At 42.3% G+C, this 10,268-nt stretch overlaps 1 protein-coding gene across 1 annotated transcript in view; it reads right to left on the bottom strand.

The window, feature by feature from the left end:
• Positions 1–2,328: 2,328 nt before the first annotated feature.
• Positions 2,329–10,268, bottom strand: part of exoc2 (exocyst complex component 2) — a 48,932-nt gene continuing 40,992 nt past the window's right edge. The window contains exons 20-28 of the mRNA XM_085775084.1: positions 9,579–9,640; positions 9,384–9,453; positions 8,425–8,541; positions 6,031–6,172; positions 3,971–4,026; positions 3,745–3,867; positions 3,419–3,480; positions 3,000–3,059; positions 2,329–2,886 (exon numbers count right to left, since the gene is read on the bottom strand). Coding sequence (XP_085631210.1) covers positions 2,793–2,886; positions 3,000–3,059; positions 3,419–3,480; positions 3,745–3,867; positions 3,971–4,026; positions 6,031–6,172; positions 8,425–8,541; positions 9,384–9,453; positions 9,579–9,640 — 786 coding nt within the window. The 3' untranslated portion in view covers positions 2,329–2,792. The remainder of the gene's footprint in view (positions 2,887–2,999; positions 3,060–3,418; positions 3,481–3,744; positions 3,868–3,970; positions 4,027–6,030; positions 6,173–8,424; positions 8,542–9,383; positions 9,454–9,578; positions 9,641–10,268) is intronic.

Below are 10,268 nucleotides of genomic sequence, written 5' to 3'. Positions count from 1 at the left end.
TGAAATCTGTGTACATTTCTGACTAATCTTTGCGTTTTACAAAATCCAGCTGCACAACAACTGTCTGAAAAAAAGCAGAGCTCATTCTGCTCTACAATCACACAGAAGTTTCTCTGATGCGTTGGATGTCTCCACTCACGAGAAGAAGAAATCAAAAGATCAAAAGTTGTTATGTTTGTGTGTCGTCATCTCGTCTCCTGAATGGAACAGAGTACGGGTGAATAAAAATAAAAATAAAAAACCCCCCCTTCTCACCTCTGTTACTGTAAACAGAGAGCTAGCGGAGAACGGATAAGGTTTGGGGCTCATTTTGTGAATGAATCCGTGGGAGGGCTGAGGGCTAAGTTTAGAAACACAGAATCAAAACAACTCCTGCAAGCCCTGTATGGCTTTCCCCTACGTGTAGATGGGAAACCAAGATGAAGAAAATGTGCATGAGATTAGACAAAAACAGAAAGTTGTAGCTAGAAGTTCAATGATGATTCAATGAAGGCTGTGCAGTTAACTCCCGCTACAATACAAGAGCACGTCCACGCTGTCCTCAGATAACCCCTCAGGTCTTGTTAAACTTTCTCATGTGAGCTTGTGGGCGTGTCGCTGTCTGTGTCTTCTCCCTGACTGACTAGATCTACCATAACCAAACTGCTCACTGTGCAAGTCCCTACACCCACAACCAAAATGACACGTTTTTTCTTCTTGTCACGTTGTCATCTTGGATTAAACCTTCTGTTAGCTGCCCCGACTAACGGCCTTGAGCGTCCACACCCTGCACACGCCCTGCGCTCTCCTCCCAGAGAGCTAGACGCTGACATGCCAGACAGAGCGAGTCAGCCGGTGAGCTGGAGCTCCAGAGATGAATGGGTAAACCCGCTGGTTGAAAACCATAGTGCAAACCAAACCAACTGTATGCAAATGTGCACCGATGCAAAGTGGTTGACTTGGGTGAGACATAGTAGGGATCTGCAGAGAAGTTTAAAGACTAGATAGGAACATATGCAGATGCCTCACAGGGTGGGACTGGGACATATTTAAACTAAAACCTAACAGTCCAGTCCAGCAGCTCTGCACAGAGATTTCATGTTCATTTTTTTTTTTTTTAAAGAATATCTGTGTCTTTGTAATGTCAAAGCAACTGTATGGATGCAGCCTAAATAGCATGCAGTTCTCAGGTTTAGCCTTCTTTTACCACCAATTTTTTTTTACCTAAATCTGTTATTATATGAATGAACGACAATAAATTTAAACCGCACCATTGTGTAGTTTTCTTTTTAGGACCTTGTAAGAAAATGATCTATCAATATTCAATTAAATTCAGCTCAATCAGCCACAACATCCAACCTGTCTCCTGTTGTAATGTTTTGGCTGATCGGTGAATACAGTCACATGTGGAAACACTACACATTTAAGTACTAGCAACTTGTTGGATTTGCTGAATTTTAGGTTAAAAAAAGACACCAAGGTGAGACAAGATACACTGATAATGATCAGCTATTTTGATCACATCCAGTCATTCAGTGATAAACTTGCATGCCTGTACTCCTGAACCAAGCGGAACCATGACCTCTTTTTGGTAGTTCACAGGAACTTGGGAAAAAAAAAAAAAAGAATTTCAGTGAAATTTGGTAGAACATAAGGGCAGCGATCACTTCTTGGTGTAGCAAACACTTCAGTCATGGAGTCCAGCATCAGATTCAGTCAAGATGTGGAAACAGATGTGTGGCCTTGGCAGAGGGAAGGTACACCTGGAGCTCACTGTTGTGCAGCTGAAGAACAGTAGGTTCATTTAGGTTTTCTTTTTTTTTATCAAGAGAAATATCATAGGAGATGTTTTGTTTATTGATTAAAAGAAGATCTGCTATGATATTTGACTAAAAGAAACAGTTGAATTATTGTATCGGAGGTGCTGCTGTGAGGGAAGCAGCCATCTGGAGAAACCTCAAACTCCATTTTGCAAAATTTAGAACAAATGAACTCTGTCTATATTGTATCTTGTCTATATCTAAGCCAACATAGACAGGAGGACACATCAAAACACCTCAAAATAATGTTAAGTGTAAATACTCACAGTGCCCTGGAGGCTCACCTGGTCACCTGTACCATGTGGGCGTTGTCCTAACTGCAGAGCCCATGGGTGCGAATCCAACTCGCTGCGTTTTATCGCCTCTCTTTCCCTGACTTCCCTGTCTATCCCTCACTGTCCTGTCTGAATAAAAGGCAAAAATGCAGATGAAAAATATACAAAAAAACTTTTAATAATAATCCTTGTCTGTTGACAGAATGACTCAGAAACAAGAGGCCAAATCTGAGTGGACAAAAACAACCCAGGTATCATTTTTCAACTGGTTGCATCACTTTATTGGGCAACTGAAATGGCACGGTACAAAGCACCAACAGCAACTTTAAATCTTCAGGCACATTCTCCAGGTGACAGGTGTTTCACTCAGAGCTCAGAGCAGTGAAGACCCCACTTTAAATACCACACAGATCCCACTGCTGAAACAAGCAGGTTAGTCAATTACATGGTGCCTGTTAGGTTCCGTGAGTGTCCATACATCATTAGCATAACCAACATAACAGGGACTGTCCTGCACAGTAACAATGAAATCAAGTCATTTAGTGTCTTCGAGATTAGATGAACAGACATTTATATCTTATCTGGTGAAGCAGAAATTGAAAGCGACACTGAAAAGTGATGAATAAACAAAGAGATACCGTTAAAGTTCATTAGATGATTCCACATAGATAGGAAACAAAGACGGAGCAGTACTGTATTAGACTGAATGGACTGAAGTTTATCTCTTCACAGGCTGGACGGAGGAGGGCTGGAAGCAGGTCAGCTGCAGCAGCATGCTGCTCTTAAACTTGTTGAGCAGCTCTTCCAGTAACCTGGAGATTAAAAAAAACACACACACATACAAGTATTTAGAAACTAATCTTTAAATCATGAAGCAAATACCAAAAAGTCTTTTATCAGTAACGCAGAGCAACATGAGACTTACTTCTTTTCAGCGCCGCTGTGTAACTGAGGCAGGTGGTCCAAAGCCAGTTTGAAGCTGGCGCTACATGAAAGATGCTCAGTTACAACTTTGTTCAAACACATTTATTGACAATAAAAAAACCCGGGAAATATGGTTTTGTGTGTGTGTCAAGGCATGCACACTGACCTACCCACACACACACATACTGTACATACATAGACACACACACAGTGGTGCGTGCACACAGCAGAACCAGATTACTTTCACTTCCTTTCCATAACCCACCAAGTAACACAAATAGGGATTGTAGTGAGGGATGTGCGACTGCTAAGATTTATGTCTGTGACATTCACTACCATAAATCACTGGGCACATATGTGAGTTCCCGTCTGTGCCAGCGTGCAAATGTGTGTGTGTGCGTGTGTCTGTTGTGCACTTACTTGCTTTCGGAGTTTAGATATGTGGCTATGGCGTCTCTCAGGGCACAGAGTTCAAGACGGGCCTGAGGATGATACAGGGTGGGGGTGAGGGGTGCAGACAGAGAGGATTATTAAAAAACAACAACAACAAAGTTGATTAGCTCAAATGAACTCTGTCAACTGTCGGCAGTTGGTAACTTGAAATGAAATATGGCATTATCAGAAATGGTTGGTAAATCCCCCTAACGAGTGTGGAGGGTCGACTTATGAGTCAGGGTCTTACTATGAGTGGTACAATGCTCTCCAATCATGTGTGTGTATGTGTGTGAATGTCAGTGTGTCAGTACCTGCAGGGCTCCATTTTTGCTGAAGGAGGACACACATTGCATGAGACGACACATCTCGTCCGCAACTGACTCAACAATCTTAGATAAAACCCGAGGAACCAGATCTTTGGAGACGGTGAAGACCTGAGGCAGACAAGTCAGGATTGGTCATAAAGAGAGAGGTGAAGGAGGAGAAAGGCACACAGACAGACAGACAGGGTGTGCGTGTGTGTGTGGGTGTGTGTACCTCAGCGTGCACTGTGATGATGCTGACCAGAGCTTCCTTCAGGTAGTTCCTCACACCTAAGAGAAGAAAAACCCACAAACACTGATCAAAACTCTGGGGAAGTTGCATCACAAACTAGAAGCTTAATAAGAGCAGAATAAAGAGCCAAACAGCCTGGATGTGCAAATCTACAGCGTGAATGTAATAAAACAGGACAGGTATAAATCCTGAGCCACTGGTTTGTGAGATTTCATGGAAAACAATTGTTGTTTTGAAGCTGTCATTGTGCTTCACTTCGAGTTTTGCTTCTTTAGTTACCGTACATGAAAAAATATTCTGTAGACTTCTTCACAAGCATTAAAGGGGAACTATGTAAGTCCGGTGGCTTTTCCGCTGTTTCGGTTACGCTCCTCTCAGCCATGTGCATTTGTTTACAACGAAGCCGGCGAAAAATCAATAAATGGAGCGGTGGATAACGTTACATAACATATACCATGTTACGATGCGTGTGTTTGTGTAGTCTTAACCATCATAAACAAAAGATTACGGTTACAGAGTGCATTTGTGTTGCGGTGTGCAGAGACGAGAGCTGGGACACTGGGGCGGCGACCGAGTAACTACACTGATGTTGCAAGGTTGGTTTTCAGCCGTGAGACGCCAGGTGAAGGCTGCTTTTTAATTAAGGTAAAAATGTAGCATAGCCACGGGAGAAATCCTGCTTAATTCCTCTTTAAATGACAGCAACATATGCAGAACATAACATTTTGGTACAGATTTCAGAGCTTGTGCAGAAACATTTCTGTTGTGGGTATCAGAGCTTTCTGTAGCTACACTGAGGCACACAATGTCCAAAATGAAACATCCAGTGGTTCTTTCATCTTTTCATGTTGTTTAATCACCATCGAATCTGACATTTGACTCCAAGAGTGGTACTGATACTGCACTACTGATCTGCCACTTTTTCGCTATTTTCCTGCTCACTCCACACCACTTCATCTGGTTGTATCTATACAGCTGGTGCGTATTTCTTTCTTTCTTTTTAACATTGTATATGTTTTTTTTCTTCTAAATAATTAAGAGTACATTACTTTTCTATATATATTTTGTACATAACTGTATAGTGTGTCTCTTATTATGTTTTATTCTTTAATCTTGCTTGTTGTCTACTGCTGCTGTAACAAGTGGATTTCCCATAAGTGGGATAAATAAAAGTCTCTTATCTTAATGGCAAATAATAAAGGGTGAAAGTCTTAGGTGGAATTGTTTTTCCATTGTAAACAATACATCACAAGGCGAGGAGGCAACGGGTCGTGGAACAACAATCAGTGCTCTGTGTTCTTGAGGTTAAAAATCTAACATTTAGTCAACAACACAAGTTGAAAGTTCTGAAACTGGATTTGTAATGCTCTGCAGCACCCACACACTGACATGGGTCCCACACAACAAGTGCAACAAGTGAAAGTATCATATCCTAGAACTGTGGTTTGGTGTCCAAAACGTTCCTCTTTCACACACATACTCACACCGGCAGGAACAAACCAGAGCTCGGGCTAACTTTCGATCAAGGCAGCCCCTTTGGTAATAACCTGCTGCCCATCTGAAACGTCACTCAGGGCTCTCGCACTGTGGCACGTTGCTTCACATCCTGTGCTAAGGTAAACCACACACATGAATTTAAGTTTCACCTGGGGTCTGGGCTGCATCTGGTGAGCAATATGTCAGACTAAACTTTAAAACACGCACAATTTAGAGCTGCACACCCACAGCTACACACAAAGGCCATGAGACCAAAACAATGATCTCAGCTCTGTTTACAGTAAACCATCAAAAAGACGTACTTTTACACATGACACATGCGAAACGCGACAACCCAGATCAGACCAGCCACGTCAAGCTGTCGTCCCACAGGACTGGTAGGGGCTCATTTTGTGATGATATCGGGGTCAGTTGGTGGTTACCATGGGTGATTTCCCTCAGAACTGACATCCCGGACCTTTATCACTGAAGAGACAGTGCAGACCTTTTTTCTCTTTTTTCTCTCTTTTCTCACGCAGCACTTTGTACACTGTGCTGTTCACTACCTGTGGGTGTTTGGCAGTCTCTCCAGTCGAAGTATCCGGCGTAGATGCCGGGCTCCAGGGAGCCGGCGATCGGGTCGGCTCGTCTCTCGATGTAGGCTTCAAACAGGTTCCTGTCCAGCTGCCGCACAGCATCCACACTGACCTGCCACGTCGAAGGCAAAACCATGTTAATAAATATCAAACGTGTTCTTGTTATCATTTGTTCAAAAAACAGACAACATTTATGTAGCATTGTTGACACTGTTACGGTCTTAGAGACAACTTCCCTGGACGATGTTTGCAAGTTTCTTGTTTGCAAAAATCCTTAAGTTCAACAGGGAAAATAAGTACAGTATTGAACGCTTAATGTTTTTCTCAGGAAATATATTTCTAATCGGGCTGATGACATGACATTTTCACCAGATGTCAGTAACAATGCAGGTAAACCACACATACAAAGAAATCAAAACATATACAGTGGCATGTAAAAGTTTGGGCACCCCCGGTCAGAATTTCTGTTAATGTGAAAAGTTAAAACAGTGGAAGATGAAATGATGTCCAAAACACATAAGGTTAGACATGAAACACACTATTTTAAGCAATATCAGTGTATTATTTTTGTTTTCTACAAGTTTAGAGTGAAAAAGGGAAACAAAGCAGTAGCTGCAAAAGACTGCTGAACTGATCACATTAACAGAAATTTTGACGAGGGGTGCCTAAACTTTTGCATGCCACTATATGTGCATAAATTAAGTGTGTACTGAAGTGTAATGACACAGGGAATAAGTATTGCACACATGACGAAAAGGAGGAGGTGCAGAAAGGAATGGAAAGACAAGAAGCAGCTGAAATCTGTTGCTCAGCTGCTTCAGTCCTAATTAAAAAGGTTTCACATCACCAAGGTGTCACACAACAAGCAGCTCAGGATGGGTAAAAGCAAAGAGCTCTCTCAAGACCTTCACAACCTTATGATGGAAAACAAACTGACGTCGTTGGTTACAGACGTGTTTTTAAACTTCTGAATACACCGTGAAGTGAAAAGAAAATAATTTCTCCACAAACAGGCATGACCAGGTGCTCCTGAAAGAGGCAAAAGAAAATTGAGGAGAAGAGTTGTCTACGAGAGCTTTAAAAAGACCTGGGATTAGCAGGTACAGCTGTTTAAAAAAGCAAAACAACGAGTAATACACTCAGTCACCATGGCCTCTATGCACGCTCACCATGCAAGACTGTTGACGTGTTCAATACTTATTACTCATTTTCCCTGCTGTATTTAATTAACAGCGAAGAAATCAAAAACAAAACAAAAGCCCAAATTAAGGCGTTTTTCATTCATCTGACAATCACTTCAGTTACAGTTAACCAGCAGGTTAATTTGGGCCAAAATAGGTTTTGTCAAGTCACAGTGACCTTCAGCTTTAACCACCAAGAATCTAATCAGTTCAGCATTGAATACACGCAGATTGAAAACAAGATGCCTCTGGCCACAGCTGTCAGTGCAGGCATATAAAAGGCATCAAATGCAAATGGCGGAAACTAGAAGTTCAGTTTTTGATAACTTGCTGATTGACCATTTACCTGCAAAATCACAAATGAGGAGAAAAAACCCCACTATGTGTTGTTTTCATTGTTTATACACACTTAACCTGTATCTGTTTAATACCAACATATGACTGTTGCATCACAATATGACTCCACTATGCATAATTAAATGATAATATCAAACTATTGCCCAACTTAAGGTGCACTCATTCCATTTCAGATGTTTTAACCTTTCACTGGATCTTCTAAAGTGCTTCTTCATGAGTTAAATTGTTGATATTATTATTTAACAGTTCAATTTTTTAGTATTGTTTAACCTCTGCGGCGCTGATGTGTAACAGAGAAGCTGCACCCTGCAGTGGGATGGTTGTATTGCAGGTGTATGATGGGGGAATTCTTAATCTATTTTTACATTTTCTTAATATTTGAGTATTAAAGTCTAGACAAACTGTCGCCTGTATCTGTTTGCCGAAATATTAATTTCACAAAACCATCTTTCAAAGAATACAGCCCATTTTTACTGGGAAACCAACTGAACACTTCTCTGCTTTGTGATTCAGCCATTAGTCATTGTGTGATGTTGTCTGAGTGTCAGTGTGTGTGCGTGAAGAAAAGAGCTGAAATGTGGAACTTTTTTTTTTTTTTTTAAGACATACGGTCACAAAACACTCATATCTCTGCTCAGAAGAGAGTGAGGGACAGTCAGCATCTCTGATCAGGCTTTGTTGTTAATGACAAGATGTTTTTCATCAGAAGTGTGATACAGAGCTGGTGATGGTCTCCTTCAGATAAACTTCTTTTTACAGATGCTCATCTGAGGATATGAAATGATTTAAAACAAACAAACAAAGAAAAAAGCTGAGTGACACTGACCCGTGTGATCTTCTCTGTCCCCGTGAGGCCGTGTTTCTCAAAGTGATCGGCCAGGTTCAGGAAGGTGCGTCTCTCCAGGTACTGGCAATTACTAAGGATGATCAGCAGGCGCTGCTCCTACAACACACACACACACACACACACACACATTTAGAGTGTTATATATGTGAGATCTCTCAGATATTCAATGACCTTATATCTAATTTCACTCAAAGACCAAGTGTTAGATGAAGAGATGAAGTCGTGTCTCTTCTTATCACCCCACATTCCTTTCCCTTTTTTAAACTGTGCTTCACGATATTTCCTGAACTCCCAAAATGTTTGTGTATCTTCTTTCCAAACTTCTCATCAACATATTATGTCACTGTTGGCATCAATTAGTTTTTCACAAAGACTGCAGACCAGCGAGGCTCCATTGGGCTGATGGAAACTCAAGTCAGTGGTGGTTTATAGTTAATGAACTCACAAAATACAACTTCATAACATGAGTGACACCAGTTCTAACTCTGGTCAGCTATAGACTCAGTTGGGTTTGCTTGCCGCGCCCCTGCTTCACATATACGGGGCTGGGGAAACCCCCATCTGCACCTTGCTCCATTTCCCTTTACCAGAAGCACTCTACGCCCTGCTCTTCCTCCTCCTCTTCGTCGTCGTCGACGTCCTCCTCCTCCTCCTCCTCCTCCACCACCACCACCACCCCTCCGCTCCACTTAACCCCCTTCACCAACATCATGTCAAACATGTTACAGGAAATGAGGACGTATCTGCTTCTTGTCCACAACCAGGAAACAGCCTGATAACATTTTGTGGTTTGAGTGAGTGAGACGCGTTTGTCTTGTTGTGTGTGACAGAGAGACAGAGAGACCATGCTTTGTTGACGCTGCCAGTCGCCACATGTGGGATTTCAGGTGTATTAACCCCTAACAGTTTCGAGGAAATAATAAATCATGCTTGCTTACAGATGTTGGGTTGAAGCCCTCTTGAACAGCGGCAAACCGATCAGGAGATGACAAGTCCACTGCAATGTTGCTGTACACACACAGGGGTGGTGGTGGTGGTGGTGGGGGGGGGGGGGTGACAACGTGACAAACATGTGAGATCAAACGCTCCTCAATCAAAGACACGAGTGCGTGAAAAGTCAAACAAAAACTCACTGAGATGTTTCAAGTTCTCCATCTGTTTTTGTGCTCAGCTGCTCCAGGCAGTTGATGAAAACCTGTGATGAACACGTGGACACAGTTATTATCAGACATGTTGTTTTCAAAAACACACTCACACTCACAATCAGCTCACAACAGATTCAGATCTTAGGCACCGTGACACGGGACGAGTCTGTGCTTCACTGTAATGGCGCTTTTCCATCACACAGTTATGGCACTACTACAGTAGGTTTTGGTCATTTTTCTATTACAGTTGGACCCTACGTCATAGTCCCTCCTCAATGTGGGTGGAGTCGTCGTTACACAGCTACGCGAAGACAATGGAGGACATCTGGGCGATGGCGTACTCGCTGCTCGGCCTGTGGCTTCTTGTCACACACAAATCAAGAGAAGAGAATCGCTGTTGTCGCTGCCGGTGTGTTTTTAAAAATGATAGGTTTGATTCTTGTCGCGATCATGGCTCTTCGGTGGCCGGCAGTCGGTTGACGTCACATTTTAGTATCAGCTCAGCTCTCCTGGAACCTGGCCAGAGCTGATACCAATGGAAAATCAAAAACAACTGAGCAGCGCCGAGCCAGGTAGTGCTAACGGGAAAGGGCCATAAGGTGCCATAGTGGTGCAAAGAGACTGTATGATTTAATATGAAATATACAATATAAAGTCTGGAGGGAAACCTAATGCAGC

This window comes from Trachurus japonicus, chromosome 4 (genome assembly GCF_045865225.1).
Source record: "Trachurus japonicus isolate A0001 chromosome 4, Traja_1.0".
Taxonomy (NCBI): Eukaryota; Metazoa; Chordata; class Actinopteri; order Carangiformes; family Carangidae; genus Trachurus; species Trachurus japonicus.
This window is presented reverse-complemented; position numbering and strand designations above follow the sequence as displayed.